General features: G+C 44.8%; 1 protein-coding gene across 1 annotated transcript in view; it reads right to left on the bottom strand.

The window, feature by feature from the left end:
* Positions 1-26,310, bottom strand: part of Rad9a (RAD9 checkpoint clamp component A) — a 65,225-nt gene extending 38,915 nt beyond the window's left edge. Inside the window, exons 1-2 of the mRNA XM_063227621.1 lie at positions 26,161-26,310; positions 19,894-20,055 (exon numbers count right to left, since the gene is read on the bottom strand). Of these exons, the coding sequence (XP_063083691.1) occupies positions 19,894-20,053 (160 nt within the window). The 5' untranslated portion in view covers positions 20,054-20,055; positions 26,161-26,310. The remainder of the gene's footprint in view (positions 1-19,893; positions 20,056-26,160) is intronic.
* Positions 26,311-27,165: the final 855 nt, after the last annotated feature.

Below are 27,165 nucleotides of genomic sequence, written 5' to 3'. Positions count from 1 at the left end.
TCTCTAGTGCCCCCTAGTGGCACACAGGAGAACCACTGTAGGCACCTTCTACCAACCAGCAGGGAAAAACCTACTGGACTCGCAGGCCTAGTGTGGCCAGTGTTGGCCACCTCACAAACACGGGTGCTTTGGTAGAGAAGAATTCACTGTCTGGGGCCATGGATCATAAGTCCAGATGGACCTATGTATGCCCAGAAAACACCTCTGCTTCCCCTATCTGGGTACTTCTATCCAAAGCAAAGCAGAGAGTCTCAACTTGTAGGACCTGCTTCAGATAAGGCCACAGAGGGCCCTTAGAAGGGAAATAGCTGTTAGCAAGAACAATGCTTAGGGGACTGTGGGTCAGGGCACAACATGGAAAATGGATTCTGTCACCCTCTATGTGGCATAAATTGTTTTTTGTTTTAGACAGGGTCTTGCTATGTAGCCCAGGCTAGCCTCAAACTCACAAACCCATGCTGGATGGAGACAGCCCTACACATTTACTCCTTGCAAGCAGCCTAGAGAGGGGCCAAGTGCCTTGTTAGCCCCCATCCTACTGACTTTTAATGTGTTCTCTATTCCTCTTTAAAAATCTTTTGGTGGATTTTACAGAAAAGGAAGTTAAAGCCCAGAGAGGATAAGAAGAGCTATCCAAAAGCACACAGCAGGTAAGTGGTAGGGCAGACAACAGAAGCCACACAGTATCAGGCTCTTCCAGTTAACACCAGGCCCCTGCCCAGCACATGATGACATTTTTTTTTCCACTTGTTTTTGTTTTTGAGACAGGGTCTCCCTACAGAGTCTAGCCTTGAACTCACTATGTAACTCAGGCTGGTGTCAAACTCAAAGCAATCCTCCTGCCCTAGCCTCCAGAGTTCTGGGATTACAGGGTGCACCATCATGCTTGGCCTTCACACATGTTGTCTGCCAGGAACCAAAAGTCCCCATAGGGTGTTACTGATGGCAAAGGGATAGAAAAAACAAACATGGAAGATAAATGTGTCAGGCAGTGGTCAGTGGAAAGGAAAATCAGGATTAGGGACCACAGGGCACCAGACAATGCTAGAAGTGCTATTTCAGGAAAGTTGGGCACTCTGCCAAGGTGGGCATTTGAGCAAAGACTTAAAGTGAGGGTCAAGGCATACATCTGTATGTTCCAGACAGAAAAAACAAGGAGAAAGTCTTCACTGCAGGGTCATTTCCATCCTGTTTACACAACAGCGTAGAGGCCAGTGCAGCCAAGGTCAGGGAAGTAAGGGGTGGGCCACTGGGGCCACGCAGATGGCAAGCCATTCCCCATAGGGTCTTTCAGGCCATGATAAGAATTCAGGATTTTCTTCTGAGTGAGAGGGGAAGGCACTGGAGCACTTTAAACAATGACATCATTGAACTTACATTATGAAAACATGACTGCAGCTGTGGGAGAACAAACTGTGGCACTTGGGGGAAGACAGTAGCCAAGCAGCTCAGGAGACCGCTGGAGTCAGTCTGGCGAGAAGTGACAGTGATAGGCACCAGAATAGCGAGATAGAGGTGGTGACAAGTGGCCAGATTCTTTCTGTATTTTGAAGAGAGAGCTTGCTCATCTGGATTGAGGAATTTAAGATTTAGGATCCAAGGATAATTCTGCAGGTTTTGGCTTGAGTGACTGGAAGGACACAGCTTTCCTTGCTAAAGTAGAAGGACTGTAGGAAGGGAAGGTCAGGGTGGAGATCAAGAGTTTGGTTTTTGGACCTGCTGGAATTGAAGTGTCTGTGACATAATGCCGTTAGGATGGGTCTTTGTTAGAAGACACATAAGTGTAGCATGCTGCGGAGGTCCAGATTTGAGGTCTAACCTTGGGGATCTTTTAGATGGCATTTAAAGCCACAAGAGTGCAAGAGATTACTTGAGTGAATGTAGAAATAAGAACTGATCTAGGGACAGCCTAAGGTGGTCTATGCTCAGGCCAAGTAGAAGGCATGAAACAAATGAGATGAGAGCCGCCAATGAGGCCAGAGAAAGACCAGGGAGTGGAGGGGCTGGCAGAGGGCTTCAGGTCTCAGATGTTCCCAAGAGGCTGGTCAAGTGCCAGGCTGAGAACAGTCTGCTGGATTCAGTTGTGCAGAGATAAGTGGTGGCTTTGATAAGAGCAGTTTTGTGTAGTGATGGGTAACAGACGATCTGGACTGGCAGCAGAAGTACCAACTCGTTCAGGGATTTTTTACTGAATAGGGAGCAGAGAACTGGAGTGGTCACTAGAAAGGAGTGGGGTTAAGGGAGGTTTTGTTTGTCTTTTGTTTTAGATGCAGTGATAATGCAGCCCAGTCATACAGTAAAGAGAGTGTCCAACAGGAAGGGGGCATAATGCTGCAGAACACAGGGCAGCAGGCCCAGGAGTAAAGGTCAAGAGGACCAGGAACTAGGACACAGGGGAGGGTGCCTTCTGTAGGTGTCTCCACTGTGACAGGAAGGAGGCAGAGCAGGCACAGTAGTTGCGGGGAAGGGGCACTCTGGGGGATGGGAATATTTGAGAAGCAGATGTTTACCAAGAGCATGGCCCTTGGTGGCTCCCCATGCCATCTGCTGCGCTGCACATAAGGGCATGTTATTTACTCGAACTCTCAGAACAATTTCATCAGGGAAGCATTAGCTGTGTTTTACAGATAAGGAAACTGAGGCTGAGAGGAAATGTGCCTTGCTCAATCAGTAAACACCAGGGTGGGAGTTCACTGCCAAGCTGTCTCCCTATCTAGCCACTCCACACCTGTGCTCCAGATGCTTAAGATGGAGTTGCTGAGATAAGGCTTACATATGGGGAGAGTTAAAGACCCTTGTAATACAAGTGCTGCCCCAGGCAACCTAGGAGCACCACAGAGCCAAGTGTGAGGGTACTGGAAGGGAAAAGTGGGTGGGGCCACAGGGGCCTCCCTCATGCGCTGCAGAGACGATGGGTACCTCTCACTGTCCCCCTGACCCCCAAGTGCCCTGCCTCACTTGATCTGCACCCATTCCTGAGCTCATTGGATCCCTGCTTCCTGGACCTTCCCACCGTACAAAGGGTGCAGACCTGACACACTGAACATTCTTAGTAGCTTCATGTTTTATCTTTGAAATCTGCCAGTTTTGCACTCCGTGTTATGTCTAGAATAGATTGCTTCAACATAAAAACAGATACAATTAGATGTGTATGTGTGGCCTATGGCTGGCTTTGTTTGCCCCATGATACATCTGTCACATCCTAGCTCAGTCTGAGCAGCACTGCAGCAATACTTACAATGATTTTCCCAAAAGGAAATGCAAGTACACAGTATGGGTGGGCAGTGAATGGCACTCCAGATGGAGGACTGGGCTGAGCAGCTGGCATGGGTGGTCAGGGTAAGGTGTACTGGGCACAGAATGCACTTTAGGACCAATGCCACCAAAAGCTGGCACCTGAGCATTTATGTGTTTCCAACACTGGCCTATGTGCATTTTAGCCTCACTCTCAGCCCAGAAACAACTACAAAATTTCTTTTAAAAAAAATTTTTTTTTGAGACAGGGTCTTGCTATATAGGTCAGGTTGGCCTTGAACTCACTATGTATCCCAGGCTGGCCTTGAACTTTTGTTGATATCCTGCTTCAGCCTCCTGAGTGCTGGGATCATAAACAGGCATACAACATTTCTTATCCAATGATTTTTAAAGAGTAAATTCGGGGCATGATGGTACATACCTGTAATCCCAGCAACCAGGAGCCTGAGGCAAAAATTCGAGGCCAATCTAGGTTATCTAGGGAAACCCTGTGCCAAAAAAACTGAAAAGAGAGAGAGAGAGACAGAGACAGAGACAGAGAGAGAGAGAGAGAGAGAGAGAGAGGGAGAGAAAAGGGGGAATTTCAGGAGAGAAATTACACATGGCACAGTCACTCAACACGTGGGGTTTGACCCAAAGTCTGGGTGCGGAGCTGGTGCTCTTCTGTGTGTGTGTTGGATGAGTGATTCTGGGGAGAGAACATAAGTGTGCTCCACTGTTGAACTACATACCCAGCCCCTCCGCTTGTTTTCTTTTTGAGACAGTTTCGCTGTGCTGGCCTTGCACTCACAGTGATCCTCTTGCCTCAGCCTCCCAAGAGCTGGAATTATAAGCTAATGCCGCCATGCCCAGCTTCCCTTTTTTTCTCTTAAAATAGGACCTTGCCCATTTGTCCAGCTGGCTTCCACTTTGAGATCCTTCTGCCTCAGTCTCCTGAGTAGTTGGTATTATATAATATCAGTGAAGCTGGTTGGAGCCAAAATAGGCTCTTGAACCTTAGCCCAAGGAGCTTGTATCTGTATCTATGGTGATGGGAATGTTTCAGGACAAGAGAGATAAGATAAAAGAAATCATCCTGGAAAATCTGTCCGACCAGGCATGAAAGACAGACCAGGGGATAAAAGCTGTGGGCAAGAAGATGATGTGATTAGCTATTAAATATCTAAAACATGGGGTGGTAAGACCCTATCTTAGCAGATACAATGAGAAGATTAAGGAACAGTAAAAGATGGTGAAAAGAAAGCTGTCATGACTTGTGTCTGGGAGGGAAAGAATGGGGGGCATAAGATCTGACAAGTTTTGAGCTTGGATGGGTAAGAGAAAGCTGATGCTGTGCATGGGCAGAAAAAACAGAAACTGGGAGGGGGAGACAGGCTCAGTTTTACACATGCTCAGTTTGAGATGATGACAGGATATCCAAATGGAAACATCTGGTGTGCAATATAAACAGTTCAAGTTCAGCAGAGAGGGTAGCATCCAAGGGACAGCAGGGAATTACCTGCACAGCAGTGACCAGCATGAGAGTCATGAGAGACAGGAAGGGGGAAAATTGTCTCTGGAAGAAGGTGGAAGAAGATCGATTCAACCAGAAGGGAGTGGGGTCACAGTGGCAGGAGAACCAAGGTGGAGCAGTGCCACACAGGGTGACAGATGACTTCCCAAGTGGCCACTGAAGTGAGAGGCTACAGAGCTATCCAGGCAGATGCCCTTAGGAAGAATGTACAGGGGATAGGATGGATGGCCCGCCTTCATTCCACAGCCCCACTTCCCCTTCCTTCTCTCTTCCTGGTTTTGTGGTTCTCACTGGGATCTCTGGCTGCTGTGTTTACTGCCAGGCTACATCTGTCCTCAAGCGCCACACCAATCCTCTCTTTAACAGCTTGGGTGTGGCAGCATTTATTCACCCGCAGACAAATTTGTAGATAGTGTGAAGGCTTAAGGAGATAACCAAGAAACTAAGGGAAAAGAAGTTCCTGAATTAGTCTTGAAACAGCTTGAGGTAGATTTGGATCAACACTGCATCACGGATTTAAGAGATTTTTTTTCTCTTTAATGCAGTACCAGGGGCTAAATCCAGGGCCCTCACACTGAGCAACAGTCCTAGATCTCTTTTTTTAAACAGGGCTTGTTAAATTGCCCAGGCACTTGGAACTTGTGATCCCCTATCTCAGCATTCCAAGTAGCTAGGATTATAGATATGAGCCACCATCCCTGCCTGGTTTGGGACTCTTGCAATGATTCTTAGTTTTCAGTGTAGGTAGATCTCTAGTTCATTTACCTGAGTCCTCAACTAGAACACAGTAAGGCTGGGGATGTCACTCAATGGTACAGCACTTGATTATCACACATGAGGTCTTGGGTTCTACCCCCAGCATCACAAAAAGCAAACAAACACTTTGTGCTGGACCTGGCAGATGCAAGTGCTGAGAACCTCAGTTCTCAGTAGCGTCGGCTTCCCAGCAAGCACTCAAAGCTGGTCTTCCCCCTTCCCACTTCACTCCTGTCCACCTTTTGGCCTGGTAGTGCTCTCCAGCCTGTGAGAAACATTTAGATGAAAGTTGTGAGGGCCAGTCGGCTAAACTCGGTGAAACCCAAGCGCTAAGTCAAGTCTCTGTGGGGGTTGCAAGGCCTTGAGAGCTGCAGTCCTCTTTTCCTGAGGCCTCACCAAAACAAGCATCAGCGCTGACCAGATCAGAAGCAGGCGCTTTTCCATTTTGTGTCTCAAGGCTTTGCCTCTCCAGGCCACCACACCGAGTGTATCACGTCTGAGCTCCTCTGAGGCACAGAGTAGATGATCATCACATCTACCATTCAGAGAACTGCCTGGCCCATTTCTCCATGTGCTCTCAAAGGAGCCTGGCCAGGATTCCATCACAGTTCCACAACACTGGAGTATACACCTGTACAACTCCAAGAACATGTACATATCCTTTCCATCCATATCTAGAAGTTTATCCTAGAGATACATTTGTATGTGGGAAATAACATACGTAAGACTATTGATTATAGCATTCGTTGTAATAGCAAAGACTACAAACGGCCTAAAAGACTACCAATAAGGGAATGGCAAAGTTTTAGCACCCAGTGGACACAATACTGTGCAAGTCCGGGCATGGTGGTGTATCCCTGTATTTACAGCACTCAAAAGGCTGAGGCAGAAAGTTTGAGGTTAGCTGAGGCTATAGCCTGTGAGTTCAAGACCAGCCTGAACTGCATAGCTAGACTCGGTCTCAAAAAACCAAAACTAAGAAACAAAAAAGTACTGTGTGAATGTTCTAGGAAGCTCTTCATGTATTAGTATAGATTATAAACTTATTTTTGAAATATTCAGTTAAATGGGGGGAAAAGATTTACAAAACAGAGACCGGGGATATAGATCAGAGGCACGAGCACCTGCCTGGCAAATGCAAGGTCCTGAGTTGGATTCCTAGTACGAAAAGAAGAAAAGAAAAGATTTACAAAACTGTAAATATGCTACTATTTGGGGAAAATATGTGTGTGTAGGGCCAGGGGCACAGTTCAGCAGTAGAACACGTGTTATCATAAGTGAGACCTCTGGTTTGATCCCAGAAGTGTGCACATATACATGCATGCACACATGTACAAATGTGGGTGTCATTTGCCTGTATTATGCACATAGTATTGTATTATGCATCTGAAAAGGCACCTAAGAAAGTGATACCATTAGTTGTCTTTGAGAAGAAGGTAACTTAACAACAACAACAAAAAGGAGGAACTAAGATATATCATGCACAGGTGCAAATTCCCTACAACGAGTGTGATCATTATGCATAACTAAATTGTACCAATAAACTTTTTTTTGTTTTTTGAGACAGGGTCTCGTTGCGCAGCCCAGGCTGACCTTGCAGCTGAATTTGCAGCAATTCTGCTTCAGCATCCCAAGTGCCCGATAAACTTAATTGTAATTTTTTTAAAAAAAGAGAAGGAGAAAACCTGGTAGCTTAGGAACAAGGAAATTTTTCATTGAATAATATATTTTTAACCATGTAACTGAATCACCCATTCACTTACTAATCAATCAATAAGAGTCAGGCATGGTGACATACACCTATAATCCCAGCTGGCAGGCTGAGGCAGGATTGCTATGAGTTTGAGCCCAGCCTGAAATACCTTGTAAGACCCTACATCAAAAACAAAAAACAAAAAAAAATAAAAACATATCAGAAACAATTCTGATGTCATGCCCAACTGATGTTTTCAGGATTTTTTTTTTTTTTTTTTGTCTTTTTCATTTTTATCGGTACCGGGGATCAAACTCACGACCGCCTGCTTGCGAGGCAGGTGCTTACACCACTGAGCTAAATCCTCAGCCCCTTTTTTTGGTCTTTTTTGAAAGGCTTTTGGCCCAGGCTGGACACTGTAACTGGAACCAGGAAGCCCCTATCTCCCCCGCCCCTGGGAATTTACCTGTGACGCCGCCTTCCCCGCGCCTGGGAATTTGCTTATGGCGCCAAACTTAGGACCAATGGGCTACCCGTGCATCCCTGATGCTCCCTTAGGTTCCAACCCAAACTCAGGCTACTTACATACCCCTCACGACACGTGTCTGCCAGAGAGATCACTGGACTCCAGCGGTGGGGGGTGCCAGTCATCTCTCTCTGTGTTCTCACACCCAGTTGAGTCCCTCAGCCGATTCATGAACCGGATAACATCCTGGATTAATTCCGCGCTTTTTCTTCTTCCGAGACGTTTGACTTGTCACCAGCCACCTGCACTCACCATCGGCCAGATTGATTTCAGGTGAGCACTCTCCGGGGAACTCTTGGCACTGAGGGCTGCCCTAGTCGACTGTTCTCCCCGTTCAAGTGGGTCTGTGGCATTCTCACGTCCTTAGGACAGCCCAGGGCAGGGTTTTTTCTGGGCAAACCTGTGTCCACATTCTAAAATCTCTCACGTTCTTTGGTTTTGGATAGCCCAAAGCAGAGATTTTTGGACCGCCCACACTGAAAGGCCCTCACTTCCCTTAAAGCCTTGCATTTTCACAGGCAAAACTGTTACTGACCCCACGTGAACTCCACTCGTAAATTTCTCAGTGATGACTAGAATATATGAGTTTTGGAAACCTTAGCTGCTGTGTGACGCCACAGAACCAGTGATGGCTTGTTCTCTGGGCCATGGCTTTTTTTTTTCTTGCCTGAAGCAGTCAGGGAAAATAATAGGGAAACCTATTTTCTAACTCCCAAAAAACACCTTTACAATGTTTAATTTCCAATTTACATACTCTAAAAATTAAAAGTACCATAAAAACTAAACAATTAACTTTTTATTGCCGGGAGGTCTAGCCAACCTACCCATTTAGCGGCAATCGTTGGCCCAAGGAAGGAACATTTGACCCTTGCATTCTCAGAAACTTGTATGATTTCTGTCAGGCCGGCAACAAGTTATTAGAACTCCCTTATATTCAGGCCTTTCTTATTCTGAGAACACACCCGTCTCTCATTAAGTCTTGTGCTCCCACTCAGATACTTTTAGCTAACTCTACTGCGCTGCAAACTTCTCCGTCCTTCCCTCAGGATTCGCTTGACGACGTTCCTCTGGTGTTTTCCTGGCCGCCGCCTCCCTACCCCCAAAATGGTTCCTTGCTGTTATCTCCCGCTGTGCAATCATCTTCCCCTCCATGTGCCAGGACCCCTAATTCTCCCAGCAGCTCTAATCCCTCTGTGTCGCAGTTATCTCCCGCTGTGTGATCGTCTTCCCCTCCATCTCCCGGGACCCATAATTCTCCCAGCGGTTCTAATCCCTCTGTTAGTGCTTCCTCGAAGTCTCCAACTTCTTATTCTCCTGAGAATTCTCTATGCCCTACAGCATTCTCACCGCCTGCCCACCATACTAGGTCTCAATCACTATGTCCTTCTAGCAGGCCGCGTGATTGTTCAGCTTGCACCGGGAACAGTTGCCATGTTGCAACCCTCTGCCACGTGACAGGGTACCACCATGTTCGGATGAGTCACATGGCCAATGGGTGTCGCCATGTTCGGAGGGCTCGTGGTCAATGGGCGCCCCCTTGTAGCTCCTCTTGTGAACAGCAACAGCCGTCCTGTTCGGTCCACATGACGGTTGCCGATAGCAATCCTCTCGCTGCAAGGCACACAGTGAGACGCCATCTGCCTGTGTTTCCTCGTCCCAGGGTGAGTGGCAGCTGCTCTGTAGCTGCTCTAAAGATAATTGCTTACATGCATCTACCAGGCGGATAGCTGCCCAATGGCTCTCTCCCCCACATTCTTCTCCTGAGGCTCTGCTATCACTTCGAGAACAAGCTGGCCCTGAGGGGCTGGTCAATATCCATGTACCTTTTTCCCTTTCGGATCTATCCCAGATTACCCATAAATTAGGTAGCTTCTCTGTTGACCCACAGAATTATATCAGATAATTTGAATTTATTACTAATTGTTATGATTTACATTTTAAAGATGTTTATGTGATTTTAAATACCACCCTTAGCTCACAAGAGTGAAATCAGCTGTGGCAGGCAGCTCGAGAAGAAGCTGATCGCAGGCATAGGGCAAACATCACTGAAAACGACCCTGGGCCTGTAGCTGTGCCAGACCAAGATCCTGACTGGAACTATCAGAATGGACAAGGTTCAAAAAATTACATAAGATGATTGAGTGTCGATTGTGGGCCTTAATAAGATTGTTCACAAGCATACTAACTACAACAAGCTTTTAGAACAGGTCCAGGAGGCTAATGAAAATCCGGCTGTGTTTTTAAATTGGCCTCGGGAAACCTTAATCAAGTATACTAATGTAAACCCAGACTCTCATGAAGGGATGATTGTTGTTAACTCTTATTTTATTTCACAGTCTGCTCCTGATATTCGTGCAAAATTACAAAAGGTTGAACATGGCCCTCAAACTCCATAAGGGGATCTACTTAAATTAGCCTTCCGTATCTTCAACAATAGAGATAAGATTCAAAAAGAAGAAAAGCAAGCTCAAAAATTAAAGTTTGCTAAATATCAGTCTGACCTCTTAGCAGTGGCACTCGGAGCTCCCAAGACAAAATATCCACAACAAGATGTGGCTGCCCGAGTCCCGCCCGGACCGTGCTTCAAATGCAGCAAACAAGAACATTGGGCAAAAGACTGCCCTAACCCTGGCATTCCTCTTGGGCCCTGCCCATACTGCAACATTAAAGGGCATTGGAAGAGCGATTGTCTTAGCCACCAGCAAGCGGCTAGGCCATCTTCTAATCCCTTGCCCTCACAGGAGACTTCGTCAATGCCAGATTTGTCGCTGACTGACCTGCTTGGACTTGCTGTGGAAGATTGATGGGGCTCGGGGCTCACAGCCCCCACTCCAGTAACGTTGTTGGAGCCCCAAGTCTCACTGGAGGTCTCAGGCAAAATAATATCTCTGCTTGTGGATACGAGGACGACTTATAGTGTACTTCCTGAATTTTCAGGACCTTGTAGTAAGTCCTTGATTTCTGTTGTAGGCATTGACAGCCAGCCAAATCAACCTTTGCGGACTGGGCCTGTCCCATGTAGATTACAACTAAGATTGAGTGGCCCCCATCTGGTCTACTTGGCTACCCCTACATCAGTCAAAGTTGCTGGACTGCCATCCTGGTTTCACATCAGGCTAAGAGGTGCCCTCCCAGCCCTAAATCTGATCATTCTGAGTGGTTATCTCATCGTCTGTCGCCCACCTGTCTCCATCTCACAAAGGCCTCACAGCCACAGTTAACAGGCTAAGTCATGTTTTGTTATCCACTTTGGTTCCTAATTCCTTACATTCTATTAATGATCATTTTTACAGCAGGACTCTTTAACAGTATTGCCTACAGACTCCAACATCATGCATACCAGAGACAAGCCTTACTGACCTACTTCTTAACTTTTATGCTTTCAGATGGGAGAGTAATCACCTCTCATAACTTCACTCCTCCTAACCCCACATTTAATTTTTAGAATTATGCCTTACCGAGGAAATGTTCCTACCTCAACATGATCCTGATATAATGACATGTCTAAATCAAAGGCACCTTTCCTTCTACCTCACCTGGGTCCTTAAATATGACAGTGCCATGTCTCCTCATAACACCTTGTCTCTTTGTTTTTCCAGTCTAACATACGTTCATTCACCAGTGAAGTTGTCCTGGCTAAAACACCTGGCACCAGCTTCTACCTGGGCATCAACTGTCATCCCGTCGACTCCCCTAGGCTCCAGTACAGTGCCCTCTGCCAGCAGGAAGTAGTTAAAGAGAGAAATAAATCTTTGCCCCTTTTCATAATAATAATCATAAGACGGGATATGAAAGGCTTTTGGCCCAAGCCGGACACTGTACCTGGAACCAGGAAGCCCCTATCTCCCCCATCTTCCCGCCCCTGGGAATTTGCGCCTGGGAATGGCGCCAAACCTAGGACCAATGGGCTACCCATGCATCCCTGATGCCCCCTTAGGTTCCACCCCAAACTGAGGCTACTTACATACCCCCCATGCCACATGTCCGCTGGAGAGATCACAGGACTCCAGTGGTGGGGGGTGCCAGTAATCTCTCTCCGTGTTCTCAGAATAAAAGCCTCTTTTTGTTTTATACTTCTCATCTTTTAGAAATACTTTTCATCTTTTGGAAATAATCCTATCATTTTTGAGATAGGGTTTTGCTGTACAGTTCAGGCTGGCCTGCTTACTGAATAGCCCATATTAGCCTTGAACTCACAGTGATCCTCCTGCCTCAGCCTGCTGAGTGCTGGGATTACAGACATGTGCCACCACACTCAGCCAGCTGATGTAGTCAATGAATACTAAAAAAAAAAAAAAAAGAAAAAGAAAATACTAGCCGGGCATGGAGGCCCATGCCTGTAATCCCAGCACTCGGGAGGCTGAGGCAGGAGGATTGTTGCGAGTTTGAGACCGGGCCTGGGCTACAAAGTGAGCTCAAGACCAGCCTGAACTGCATAGCGAGACCCTGTCTCAAAAAAAGACAAAAAAAAAAAAAAAAAAGAAAATACTAAAGATAATGGAAACAGTTCCACTAAGGATAAAAGGCTACTGTGCCACATAATGCATTGATTTTGTGGCTACCTTGAATTCACAGATCTATACCCTTTGTACCACAGTCACTGGGAGGGAGGGAAGAGTCCTCCAGCTGTGTGTGGTAGGAAGGTTCAGTAGAACACTGACCCTGTGACTCAACAGCCCCACTTCTGGGAATTTACCCCCAAAGATTCGATTTAAAAGCACAAAACAACAAATGCACAAGCATGCTTCTTATGGCATTACTTGTAACAGCGATATTAGAAACAACCTATATTCCCGCTCAGCCCAGGAGACTGACTAAATAACTCAACCAGGGGGCCCTGTGTGACTAGAGAAGAAAAGGGAAGTTTTCACTAGCTGAGGGGGAGTTATTTCAAGGATAAATTATTAAATATGCAGTACACTACCTTTGCATACTACCTTGTTGTTGTGTATACATTTGAAAAAAGAAATAGTATAAACTAGAAACGAGCAAAGCTTTACTGTTGGGATAGGGAAGGATGAGGGGAAAAAGATGCAAATGAGTGTATTTTAAAATACAGTTCAGCTTGTGAACCACATATTTTACATATTTGGAGACAGTTTAACAAAATATATTTGTTTGGTGCTAGAGATTGAACCCAAGGGCTCATGTATGCTAGGCAAACACGCTACCACTGAGCTACATGGCTAGTCAATTTTTATTATTTTAGTTGCTCACAGGCTGCCTTTGAACTTGTGATCCTCCTACCTCAACCTCCCAAATAGCTGCGATTAAAACCATACAGCATCACACCTGGATAAAAGAGGTTTTAAAAGAAAATAAAGTTACTGAAAATAAACCAACAAATGAGCTGGGAGTGGTGGCATACACTCATAGGCAGAGGCAGGAGGATTCTAAGTTTGAGCCTAACCTGGACAATTTAGCAATTTAGCTAGGCCCTATCTGAAAAGAAAAGAAAAGAGTCGGTGATGTAGCTCAGTGTGACGGCCCTGGATTCAATTCCCAGTATTATCCTCCTCATAAAAAACAAAACAAAACAAAAATACAGTAACCAATTCACCTTACTACACAGAAAATTAATAATATAACCACAGAAAATAGGATGGAAGAATTCAAGTGAAATCTGGGGGTATAGCTCAGTGGCAGATCACTAGGTGAATTCAAACTCCATCATGGTGAGGCTGGGATTTAGCTCAGGGGGCTGGGGATTTAGCTCAGCGGCATAAGCGCCTGCCTTGCAAGCAGGCAGTTGTGAGTTTGATCCCTGGTACCGATAAAAAGGAAAAAGACCAAAAAAAAAAAAATTAACAACAACAACAACAAAAAATTAACAACAACAAAAAAAACTCCATCAAGGAAAAAAAGAAAAAAATTTTCAGATAGATTCAGGCACAGTGGCACATGTACGTAATCCCAGGGTTTGGGAGGCTGAGGCAGGAGGCTTGCTGTGAGTCTGAGTTTAGCCTGGGCTACTCAGTGAGTTCAAAGGCTGTCTGAACTACTTAGTGTGACCCTCTGTCTCAGGAAAAAAACAAAAACAAAAGGAAACTAGTAAATAACACTGAACTTTTCTTAGTAGGTTGTTGCTGATAATGCCATGTGTATAGTAACTTCAAAATTATTTGGCTATTTTTGTATTAAGGATAGGAAAAATGAATAGGTAAAGAGATGTTGTGAACCAGAGCATATGCTATGAAAAATGAAGAAAATCTCTTTTTTTTCAGTACCGGGAATCGAACTCACGACTGCCTACTTGCAAGGCAGGCGCTTATGCCACTGAGCTAAATCCCCAGCCCCCAAATGAAGAAAATCTATGGCATAAGGAGGTGAGGAAAAATCTCAAGTGTTGGGTTTGAACTGTAGATGTCAATATACAGATTTGTAAAAAAAAAAAAAAAATCAATTTCATTAAGGTATAATTTCTCTATGATAAAATTCCAGATTTTTTTTTTGTCTTTTTTTTTTTTTATCCGTACCGGTGATCGAACTCATGACTGCCTGCTTGCAAGACTGCCTGCTTGCAAGGCAGGTGCTTATGCCGCTGAGCTAAATCCCCAGCCCCAAAATTCCAGATTTTAAGTATGCAGTTTTAACAAATGTATACACCACTGTAACCACCAGTCCCTTTATGATCCAGAACAGTGACAGCGAACCTTCTAGAGCTTTTAGTGATATAAACAGTCCACTACAGCACGCATGCCAGAGACAGTTCCCCATCGCTGATCTAGAACATTCCCACAGCCTCCTTGGCTCCTATCTTACTCAATCCCGTTTCTATGATCAAAGATGTTTTCCCTGCTCTCCTTTTATATCAGTGCCTCCATGCAGCACACCCGCTTCTTCTACTCAGTCTGTGAGACTCACCCAGGTTGTGCATTAAGCACTTCATCACTCTGGGGGTGGGAGGGAGTGGCGGGAATAGAGGAATGTGGTTCCAGAGAGATGGGAACAGGGTGGCCGCCAGGAGAGGGGCCTTGCAGGAACCTTCTGCAAAACCTAAACCATGAAAAAGCTGGAAGGGAGGGTAGAGGAAAGGAAAAAAGAAACAAACAATGGGGAGAAACAGCTCTTCGCAGCAGCATGGTAGGTGGAGGACAGTAATTCTAGGCTGGTTCAGAGAGCCAGGTTAAATGAAACACAAGGTGCTCCTCTGACCAGACAGCCAGAGGCTCAGTGAGGCTTCTGTTGCGCAGGCCCCAGTCAGGCTGAAGGGTGTCACAGATTAGGTGGTTTGAACAACAAAAGTTAATTTTCTCACAATTCTGGAGAAGCCCAAGATCAAGGTATTGGTAGGGCTGATTCTTATTGAGAGCTACAAGGAAAAAACTGATCTGTCCTAGCTCTCTCTGTACTTGGCTTTTAAACTGCCATCTCTATATCCTCCTTCTTCTGTTCATGTCCGTGAGCACAAACTTTCTTTTTTTCATGACATTGGTCAATACTGGGTTTAGGGTCTGCCATAATGTCACACTGTTAACTTAATACTTTTTTTTTTTTTAATCGGTATCAGGGATCGAACTCACAACTGCAGGCTTGCAAGGCAGGTACTTATGCCACTGAGCTAAATCCCCAGCCCAACTTAATACTTCTATCAGGTTCTATCTCCAAATATTGTCACCTTCTGAGGTACTGAGGATTAGGATTTTAATGTAGTTTTTTTCTTCCTTTTTTGGTGCTGAGGATCGAGCCCAGGGCCTTGGGCATGCTAAGAATGTGGTCAATCATTGAGCTACACTCGTACTTCCTAATATACAAAATCTTGAGGGGAGGGACAGGACATAGTGTAGTCCATAACAAAGTCTGTCAGTTTGTTATTTGTTTTCTATTTGCCCTCTCCCCCATTTTTTTTGCTTTGTTTTTTTCTTGCATTCTTTTGAGGAATTGACTATAAGCAATATGTCTGCAAGTAATTCCATATGCAATATATATAATTATGTCTTTCAATATAATTATACATCAAATTATATGTATCAATTCTATATAATTATATAGAATATAATTATGATTATATTTTATTTTCTCTACTTAATTTTTTTGGCTATAACTTTAATTTATCTAGAGATTATAATATCCATTGCTAATTTGTCAGAGTCTAATTGCACTTCTTGACATTTCACAAAAGTAAGGAATTTATAACCATACAATTTTATTTACTCCTCCCTTTGTACTATTATAAAACACACTCCTCCATGTGTCATGAACTATACCTTATGCTAACTACTTTTGCTGTAAACAGTCATTTGTCTTCTGTGGGAATTAAGAAGAAAAAAGCTTTCTCTCCTATTTATCCAGGTATTTTCATTTCTGTGCCTCTTCCTTCCTTCCAACAGACCCAAGTTTCCAAATTTCTTCTTGGTCCGAATTAACTTCCTTCAGCATTTCTCACAGCACAAATCTGCCGGAACAAATTTCTTCATCTTGCATTTTCTAAAAACATCTTTATGTTTCTCCCTTGCTTTGAAGGATGTTTTCATTGAATATAGAACTCTTGACTGAAATTCTTTTCCTGTTAGCATTTTAACATATTTTTTTTAAAGCATCAGGGCTTTGTCTTTACGTTCTACTTTTTGAGACACAGTCTCACTATGTAGTCCAGGCTGGTCATGAACTCACTATTTAAGCCAGTCTGGCCTCAAACTCATGCTGGGATTGCAGGCGTGGCATGCGTCACCACACCTGTTAGCATTTTAAAGGTAATACCATTGTTCATGGCCCTTTCCTCTGCCAAACCATCTTCTTAAATATTATTTTAGGGCTGGGGATTTAGCTCAGCGGCATAAGCACCTGCCTTGCAAGCAGGCGGTCATGAGTTCGATCCTTGGTACCGATAAAAATGAAAGTGAAAAAGACAAAAAAAAAAAAAAAAAGAAAGAAAAACAAATCTTATTTTGAGCTTACCCAGTGGATTTTTTCAGGTATTGTCCAATACTGGTATTTTTTTATCTTTTTCTTTGTAGGGGAGGGTTAACTGGGGCTCGAATCCAAGGCTTTTACACAGAGGTATATTTCTAGCCCTCTTTTATTCTTTATTTTTGAGCCAAGGTCTTGCTAAATTGCCCAGGCTGGGCTGGAATTTGCAGTTCTCCTCCTATAAGTCTCCCAAGGTGCTGTGATTACAGGTGTGGGCTATTGGGCCCAGCTTGAAATTTCTTTTTGTTACAGTTTCAGTTTCTTTCCTTAGATTCCCACTAAGACTATCATATTTTCCCGTAAGTCCTTAATTGTATTTAGAGTGCTTTAAGGGATTGTTCACTAACTTCAACATCCGGGTCATTTCAGGGTATGTTTCCACTGACCACTTTTTTCCTAGTTATGGGTCATATTTTCTTCTTTCCTTGAATGACTAGTAGTTTTTAGGGTATGCTGGACTTGTCTGGAAAATACTTTCTTTTAAAGAACACTGAGTTTTGTTCTGTTGGGCAATTCATATCTAGCAATTCTCCTTAATCCAATTTTTTTTTTTTTTTTTTTTTTTTTTGTCTTTTTCCTTTTTACCGGTACTGGGGATCGAACTCACGACTGCCTGCTTTCAAGGCAGACGCTTATGCCGCTGAGCTAAACCCCCAGCCCCCCTTAATCCAATTTTTAAGACTTGATTTTAGGCCAAATTGAGAGTAGCCCTCTCTCTGTAGAAGGGATAGCAAAGAACTGATCCCATAATGAGCCTGATAGTAAATATTTTCAGCTTTTCAGGCTCTCTAGTCTGTCACTATGGTGTAAAATCAGACACTGATAATTTGTAAACAAATACTACCATTTTCCCCCTGTGGTGGGCAAGACTGCTCTAGCCACTGTCCTTTTGTGTGGCACAGTCTTCCTGGTGTCCCAGCCCAATGTCCAGGAGTTTAATAAAGCATTTTCACTCTGGTGAGGCCAGAACTCAGACTCTCCCAGCACTGTGTGAGCTGTGGTATCTCCATTCCATTCCTAGCCCAGCAGCAGCAGCAGCAACTCTGCCAGCTCACAGAGACCACGCATGTGTGCCGCCCAACCCTCACTTAAGGATGTGTAGAGAACCCACATGCAGACCCCAGGCATCTTCCCTGTGCAGAGCACCTATCTCTCTAGCCCTCTGTTTTGCAGTTTCCACATCTTGGGAGCCTTGTGGTTAGCACACTGTCTCAAGGCACAGATTTGAGGCCAGAGTTAACATAGGGTTGGCCTCAAGTACTTTTCTTCCGTAGTCAGTTTTGCTTGTTTTGTTTTGTTTTTGAGACAGGGTCCCACTATGTAGTTCAGGCAGACCTTGAATTCACTATGAAGTCCAGCCCTAGCCTCAAACTCCTAGTGATCCTCCTGCCTCAGCCTCCCAAGTGCTAGGATTATACGCATGCACCACGCCCAGCCTAGGTCTGCTTTGATGAAATCCAATGAGAATCCTCTTATATTTTACCCTGTTTTATAGTTGCATACAATTAGAGGGCTGTGTCAGAGCAGCAGGGAGGGGAGGAGGGAAGAGATGAGTAAACAGAACTGAAGAGGAAGGAGACTAAGGATGAGCAGGATGGCAATGTGGGCCAGTGGGGACTGTCAGCAAATTGTGCTGAGGTGACAGCCTGTGGGCCTCGCTGTAAGCCAGCCCTACCCACCATACAGGACCCAAGTGGGGCCAATTTCTGTTTACCGTCTTGGTTACCCAATAGATCTCAAAATAAACCTATCTGTTGCTCCCAAACTGCTTATTCTGTCCAGTGGCACTCACTTTACCTTCCAAAGTCCCGTCTCTGCGTTGAAAAGAGGTTCAGGTTGGGGACCTTTTAAGGACACAGATTTCAGTCCAGTATAAGAGTGTGTGGGAGGGGCTGGGGATTTAGCTCAGCGGCATAAGTGCCTGCCTTGTAAGCAGGCAGTCATGAGTTCGATCCCGGGTACCGATAAAAAGGAAAAAGACAAAAAAAAAAAAAAAAGCGTGTGGAAAGGGGGATGGGTCCTGGGATTTAGTTCAGCAGCATAAGCACCTGCCTTGCAAGCAGGTGGTCGTGAGTTTGATCCCTGGTACCGGAAAAAAGGAAAGAAAAAAAAAAAAAAAAAAAGAGCGTGTGGGAAGAAGAAGCAATCAGCCCATGGACAGAGCTGGTGGATCATCTGTCTGAGCCACAGACAGGGGGAAGCTGTGGAGAAGGGTGCTGGCCTTCCTAGGGTGAGAGCCAGACTGCCAAATCAAGAGCTGTGCTGCTCAGGGAGACAGGTGGCTACTTCCTGGGTAAGTCCAGCCAGCCACGAGTCTCCTCAAGCCAGATGGGGACAAAACATTTAAGATGCACATCACCAGTTTCCTCTCCTCACCCTACTCTCTTTCTAAGCCTAAACTAGCCTTCACAGCTGACTCTGGCTTCAGTTAGGCCAGCAGGTGGGGATCTCTGACCCACTTCAGCCTAGGCTGATACCTCCTTGTGTCCTCTTCTGTTATCTATACCTGTACCTCTGTGGCTCCCTGAGCTCTGTCAGGGTGTCAAGAGTCAGGTATGGCATTACTATCCATGCCCATCTCACCAGGCAAACTTTGCTGCCCCTGCTCACCCACTGGGGGAACAGCTTTCCTAGTCTTGGTCCCCTAGGGAGTCCTCTAGAACTCCCTAAAGTATCCCAGCTATCCAGGAAACCTACCTAGGTGAAGGCAAACCTAGCAGAACCAAGGGGAAGGGCATTTCATCTTGGATAGGACCTGTCACCATGAGAACAAATTGTTATCTAGCAACAGCATGAGAATGAGAGAGTCCTCTAACCTGTCTGGGTGACAGTCACTGGGTTGGGCTGGAAAGTCGTTTCTGGCTGAAACAGAAAAGAAGGAAAGGATATTTCAGGGTAGTGGAGGATTGTAACCTCCCTAGTGAGCAGATGGCATCCCTTCAGAAAGAATGGAGGCAGGAAAGGTTGCTGTCATTGAGGTCTTTGACCTATAAGCTAAGAACTCAGACCCTCCTATGGAAAAGTGAAAGTCACAATACAAGACCTTCCTGCTACTGCTTGACATTACACATAAGTGACAGTGCTTGGTAAATGGTAAAGGACAGTTATGCTCCAGAAGCCTGGTGACACAAGCTTCCATAGTAGTCACTGAGTCATCATAACTTCCTCTTAGGCACCAGGCTTAGGCTTCTCATAGCACTTAGCTGCAGAGGAGTCTTGACAAGCCCACCAGGCACTTACCTGAGGCAGTGGAGTGGCAGCAAATTATAGAGGCAGGATGAAAACTCAAGAGCAGGGCTTCAGCCCAGGCACAGGCTTTTGGAGGAGGGCAAGAACTTCCTTGGCTTGTCTCCAGAAAAAGAAGCACATTTGGTCCCCCGAAGGTCCCATACCATCCCATACCTAAGACAAAAAAATGCAGTCAGTTGTGCTCTACTCTCTTCCTGGTTGTACCCACCTATCCTCCCCCCAGCTTCCCTGCTTTGAGGGTGATTACATCTGCAGAGCAAGAGAGAAATCACTGGAGTCTAGACTTCTGATGAATTAAACAGGCCTTGTCCTCAATCGCCTGTACTTGTGTCCTCCTCAAGAGACACCTCTATTTGGGAACCTGGTGTAGGCCTCCTTTCTATCGTTTATTGCCTGCCTGTCTCTGAGGGCTCCCCTTACTGAAGGGCTTCTGAACAGGACTGGACAAGGGCAGGACTCCAAAAAAACAGTCTCAAGGTGGAGCTACTGAGTGAATTTCATTTCTTTGCAGCAGCTGCAAATCCCGGTAATCTACTGGCATGGTGGACATAGTTCCCCACTTCTATGTGAGTTACTGATGGGAAAGAAATGTCACTAGAGCTGGGTGAGTGGCATGTGCCTATAATCCCAGCACTTGGGAAGCTAGGGTAAGAGGACTGTTACAAGTTTGAGACCATCTTGAACTGCAGAGTGAATTCAAAGTCAGCCTGAACTACATAGTGAGACCTTGTCTCAAAAAAAAAAAAAAAAGAAGTCATGGGGATGAGTGGGCCATAGAAAAGGAGAAACAAAAATGAACACCAGAGTCTAAGGAGTATCCATTATTGGTCCTCAAGACCACTTCATGACCCTAGGCTTCCATTTCCTCCTCTTACGGTTCATCATCTCAGCTCAAAGAAGGAGGCTCACAGCCCCACCTCTCCATTTGTGCAATCTTGTTCCTTAGGCTCTTTGGCTGGTACTGCACTAAACAGGCCAATGATCCAACGTTTACCTTGTTATCATCCGCTTGTTCACATTCTTATGCTATAGAAGTGGCATAAAGAGGCACATGTGTCTAATAAAAAGGGGCTGGGGTAGAATAGAGACCCCGGCTGGTTCTTCTCTGTGGGAAAGCCACAGGCCCGACTTACTATTATGTACTGTGTTGCAATCATGTGGCAAGAAGGGAACAAAACACCGAGCAAAACCCAACTCCTGTCTTCTGGGGCCTTGCCCTCTCAGGGCTACAGACACTTCATGCAGCGCAAGGCTGTGGAAAGGGTGCTTTCAATATCTTTTCCTTCCTTCACTTATGCACATTTTCCATGAGCTCTGGGAGGCTCAAATGCTGGCTCATCCTCATTCCCTCATTACAGTGACTCAGCAGTGGCCTCTCCTGCTTCTGAGTCTCCCTAACAGAGTCATCTGGACTTCTCTTGCAATATATCACTTTCGGCTTGAATTACATATGTTCACTATGCATAATTAATCTCTATCAGACCCTATGTTTCTTTTCTTTTTTTGACCCATTTCTTAAAAGATTTTTTTACATGTTTGCAATATATAATAAACATCCATCATGGGGAATTTTTATATATATACACTCATCTTAGTTCTTTTTCTTTCCCCTAGCCTTCATCCATCTCTAGATCCTCTTCCCATCTGCAAAAGGTCTACATCCCTGTTTCCTGTCATCTAAAAAGATTGTTTTATATATCTGCAACCACTGATGGTGATATGCCAACCGCAATGGATTAAGAAGTGACTCACATGGGCTGGAGATTTAGCTCAGTGGTGCAAGCACCTGCCTGGCAAATGTGAGGTTGTGAGTTCAATCCCCCATACCAAAAAAAGAAAGAAAGAAAGAAATGCCTTGCACATTAGTAAAGCATGCTCCAGGGGGTGTCTGGGTGGGTGATGGAGATGTGACTTAGGATACTCTGTGGTCCCCCCACCTTCCTCTCTGAACAGTTCCCCTGCTCTGTTTCTCGGCTGCTACAAACTAAACAGCTTTGCTCAGCTACACCCTGTCTTGATGATGTTTCTACTGTGACTGACTGAATCCTCTGAAACCGTGAGCTAAGTTAAACCCTCCCTGAATTGTGGGTATCAGGTATCGTGTCTCAGAGATGAGAAGGCTAATACAACACCTTTCCATCCTTTGAATACTCAGCACAATGCTACTCATGGAACAGTTTTTTCATAAAAATGTTTGTTGGATGAAGGAAGAATTGTTAAATACAGACGTCCCAGATTAAAAGAAATGTATTCAACCTAAAGCTGTTTCATATGTGTTCACATTCTCTACAAATCTTAAGGAAGACACATGCCTATAATCCCAGCACTCGGAAGGCTGAGGCAGGAGGATGGTTGCAAGTGTGAGGCCAACCTGGGCTACTCAATGAGCTCAAGCCCAGCCTGAACTTCAGAGCGAGACACTGTCTCAAAAAGATGGGAAAAAATTCTTACTGAAGGGAAAGTATCTTCCCCATTAAATGCTGTTGGGTTTTGCATGCTCGCTAGATTGCTACATGGTAATGATACAACCCAGATCACAGGTGAAGCAACAGATACACTGGCCTTGAGTATCCAACCCTGGGTGAGAACACCCCAACTTCCCCATAAAAACTAGCCTATAAAACTATCTTGTCTAGGAGAATGAATTTGCCCAGAAACAAAGAAACTGACTTCAAACTATGGGAGAAGGAGCTGGCCATGGTGGCACATGCCTGTAATTTCAGGATTTGGGAGAATGAGGTGGAAGGATTGCCTTGAGTTCAAGGGCAGTCTAGGTTATATAATAAGTTCAAGGCCAATCTAAACCACCTAGTGAGATTCTGCCTCAAATAAATAGGAGAAGGGCTAAGGAATATTTTAATATGAAAACGTTATCAGAAATCTGAGACTTGGGTAGTACATACTATATGCAGACACTGGGCTAAATCTGTACCCTAATTCCAGTAAGATAAGATTTAACTAGCATGACTTTTCAGGATACTTGTAATATAAGCATTACCCAAAAATAAGCCCTAATTAAGATCATCAACCACACTGATACATTTAGTATGTCTGTTGCAGCACATGGCAGATGATTGAATTATAAAATAATATTAATACACAGTGAAATATAAATAATATTATTGACATTAAACATTATACTTAAAATGAGTATACTTAACAGACACTCATTTTAGTTTCAATATGTACTACTCATGTGTCTCCAGGACCCATACATTTAATTTTTTTTTTTTTTTTGTGGTACCAGCGATTGAATTCACGACCTCACACTTGCCAGGCAAGTGCTTATGCCGCTAAGCTAAATCCCGGTCCTGCAATTTTTTTTTTTTTTTTTTTGTACCAGGGATCAAACTCACAACTTGCATTTGTCAGAAAGGCACTTACACTGCTGAGCTAAATCTCGGGTCCCTAATTTTTTTTATAAAAGTAAAAAGTATTTTTGCTGAATTTTTATTTGTAAATACATAAGAAAAAATGTATATTACATAACTATTTGTAATATAAACAAACCAAAATGAATTTTCAAAACACTTAGCATAAAATTTCTTATAGCACTGATTACAAATTGGCATTTATAAACACCATATTGGATAGCAGTTTTTCTGTCCTTGCTTCTTGCATCTTTTGCTTTTGCTTTTGTCAGCAGGTTGTCAGAGCTCTTCTATAATAGGAATCTCCATTCCCAGCTTTTTTCTTTCTGAGATATGTTTCACTATGCAGTTCAGGCTGCCCTCAGAACTTGCAGCCTCTCAATTACACACCTGTTATCCCAGCATTTCTAGGATTTCTGCTGTAAGCTTTCATAGTTTTATGAACACTTTTAAAAATAGTCACTGGGGGGCTGGAGGTTTAGCTCAGTGGCATAAGCGCCTGCCTTGCAAGCAGGCAGTTGTGAGTTCGATCCCCGGTACCGGTAAAAAGGAAAAAGACAAATAAATAAATAAATAAATAAATAAAAATAGTTACTGTATAATGCACTTTTCAAAATGCATCGGGTCCTCAGGACCCATTTGTAGTAGCTGTGGGTTAAATGATAATATAAATTATAATTAGGTATTTGTAAATACCTAAACCATCCCCTTTAGACCAAAGGTAAACGCCTACATAAATAGGTGTACATGCCAAATGACCAGAGTATAGACACCTGATAGCATATGGACATGGCTGTAATATGAATCTTTGTAATTCAACATATTGTGTGTTATAATTGATACATTTAATATACTTATGTGAAATAAATGTGTCCTTAATTTTGGTTCCTGCAAGTTTTTTGGTCTCTTTTGTGTGGACTTTTTTTTTTTTTTTGGTACTGAGAATTGAACTCATGACCTCATGCTTGCCAGACAGGCGCTTATGCCGCTGAGCTAAATTCCTGGCACTTTTTTTGGTCTTTTTAAGACAGGATCTCACTATGCAGTTTAGGCTAGCCTTGAGCTTACAGCAATCCTCCTGTCTCAGCTTCCTGAGTGCTGGGATCACAGGTCTGTACTACCATGCCTGGCTTATCATTAACTGTCATCATTTTTGTTGCAATTCTTGTCTTGTAAGTCTTCAATTAACACAATTTAATGAAACTGTGAAGACTACTACACTAGGGGTTGTAACTTGAAGGGCTCATCAGATAAAATCACCAACAGTTGTGTGGCCAATGCACTATAAGCAGGGTATGTGGACAAGAAGCACTCATTTAAGGAAAACTCTCTTGGGAGGCTGAGGCAGAAAGATCACCATGAAACTGAGACCAGTCTGGGGGATACATAGTGAGACCCTTTCTCAAAAAAATCAAACCCCCAAAAACCAAAACAAGAGAGCTCTATTCCTAGACATGATATTGACTGGGGTCAATAGTTCTACAGGAAGTATAGCTGCAAAAATTTCAGGCCATGGCTGGGAATTTAGCTTAGCGGCCTAAGCACCTGCCTGGCAAGTGCGAGGTAGTGAGTTTGATCCCAAGTCCAAAAAAAAAAAAAAAAAAAAAAAAAAAATTCAGACCAGAATTCAGGGTTTAAAGAGCTATAAACAGATTTTCCAGAAGATGACAGGATTGTATTTCAATAAATGTATATTTTTGTACATAAAAAATAAGACATCCCCTAAAAATAAGCCCTATTCCATCTTTTGGAGCAAAAATTAATATGACTCGGTCTTATTTTCAGGGAAACATGGCACTTGCATTATCCAGCTTAACATTTAAGGTCATATCTGGTGGCAGACGTAGGAGGCTGGGGCAGGAGGGTTGCTACAAGTTCAAGACCAGCCTGGGCTACATAATGAGTTCAAAGCCAGCCTGAACAACATAGCAAGCCGATCTCAAAAGAAACAAACTGGGCCAGGGATAAAGCTCTGTGGCACAGCACCTGCCTGACAAGCATGAGGTCGTGAGTTTGATTCCTGGTACCAAAAGACAAAAACAAAGAAAAAACTCCAAAAAACCTGAAGTACTATTTTGAGGGGGGTTGTTTTGTACCAGAAATCAAACCCAGGGCCTCGTGCTTGGTAGACAGGCACTGCGCTGCTCAGCTACATCCTCTGCCTTCAGGCGGTATTATTGTTGTCACCAGTTTTCGGCTCAGGAGGTGTAAAATCTACCTAAAGTCACAAACCCATTTCTAACTCTACATCCCAAGCTGATATTCTTGCTCGAAATCATCCGTTTTCTTTCTTCGTGCACTTGCTACGTAATGAGGGGAAATAAACACAGCTGTAGGTAAGTAAAGTATACTTCTAGAAGGTATCTTAGGATCACCTGCTTCAAGCCCTTTATTTTACAGAGAAGAGAATTTGGGCTCAGCAAGATGAAGGGATTTCCTCTCTGGGTCACACAGAAGCAACGGAAGTCTGAAGCTCTGCAACACGGTTGCACTGGATACAAGAAATTCCAGTCCAAACCCCCTTTTGCGGTGTAGGGTGAGTGGCACTGAAGCCCAGAAGCGCTAAGAGCTGCCCCGGGTCTGCGGTCCGTGAGAGGCAGAGTCGGGTCCAGCCCCAGGCGAGCTTCTCGCCCTGCCCGCCGCCTTTCACCCGCTGCACAAACCATTTCCGGCCGGCTGCCCGCGCTCTACCCACGCCCTCGGACAGTACTAGTCGTCGGTCGCACCTGCCGAAGCCCAACACTGTCCTCGACCACCCGCGCCGATCCAAGCCCCTCCACCTCAGAGCGCCGCGGCCCCAGGAATGTTCGAACATTCGCAAGAATTCTGGAGTCAGGGCCGGCGTCCCCTCAAGTCCCCTATTTTGCCCCCTCAGTGGACTGCAGACCTCGTCACAGTGCCCGTGCTCCTCGGAAGGAGTATCGCCGGCTCTCAGTGGAGTCCAGGGGCCACAACTCTGTGGGAGAGGTTCCCATGGAAACGAGAGGACGCTGTTTGCGCCTGCGCGGATGCGCTAGACACGCTGGGAAATGTGGTTTCTGGGTTGTCACCAACGAATGAACGCAAGATGGCGCCCGAGCGTCGTGACGAACTTGATTGTCCAGCTCCTGGGTGCTGCCCTACTAAGGAAGGCTTGAAAGGTAGTTTTTCTGGACGGCCGTGGCGCTGAGGCGTCAGGGGTGCGGGGTAAAGGATCGTTTGATTTTGCCGTTTAAAGACGGCCTAACGAGGGATTCCCCTGTCTTGAGGAGAGTCGGCCGCCTCTGTAGCTCCCCTACCGGGAGCCGGCATCTGACAAAATATTTTGAAGGTAGGAGCTGGCCCGGGAGGATGCAAGTTCTTCCTTACAGCAAATGTGCAAGACGGGGCTGGGCGAACTTTGACATTGAGAGGTCCAATGAGGTGGTGTTTGAATGGGGACCCGGCGCGCGCGGGTGTGTGTGGGTGGAGTGGGGTGTGTCATCCTGGCCTTGTCTGGGGCAGTTCCAAAAGACCAGAGAGCTCCTTGGGAAGCACTGTGAAATCAGTGAGGTTTTTCTGTTTTTGTTTTTTCTTTTAATCAGTGAGTCCTGACTGCCCAGGAACCACCTTCTGCACTCGAGTTATCCTCCTAGACTAAGAATGTGGAAGCCTAGAACTGGGTTCAGATTGTTAAAAGGGTCAGTAGTTTACATCTCTGAGCCTCGATTTCTCTGTTTTTGAAAACAGCCTGGGCTACATAGAGAGGCTCAGACCAGCCAGAACTACATATCAAGACCCTGTCTCAAAAACAAAGCAACAGGGGGCTGGGGATTTAGCTCAGCGGCATAAGTGCCTGCGTAGCAGGCAGTCCTGAGTTCAATCCTCGGTACCAGTAAAAAGGAAAAAGACAAAAAACAAAGAAACAAACAAA

This window comes from Cavia porcellus, unplaced genomic scaffold, assembly GCF_034190915.1.
Source record: "Cavia porcellus strain 051 isolate PalLab524CR breed Dunkin Hartley unplaced genomic scaffold, mCavPor4.1 scaffold_17, whole genome shotgun sequence".
NCBI classification, from domain to species: domain Eukaryota; kingdom Metazoa; phylum Chordata; class Mammalia; order Rodentia; family Caviidae; genus Cavia; species Cavia porcellus.
The sequence above is the reverse complement of the archived record's forward strand: the minus strand, read 5'-3'. Positions and strand labels throughout refer to the sequence as shown.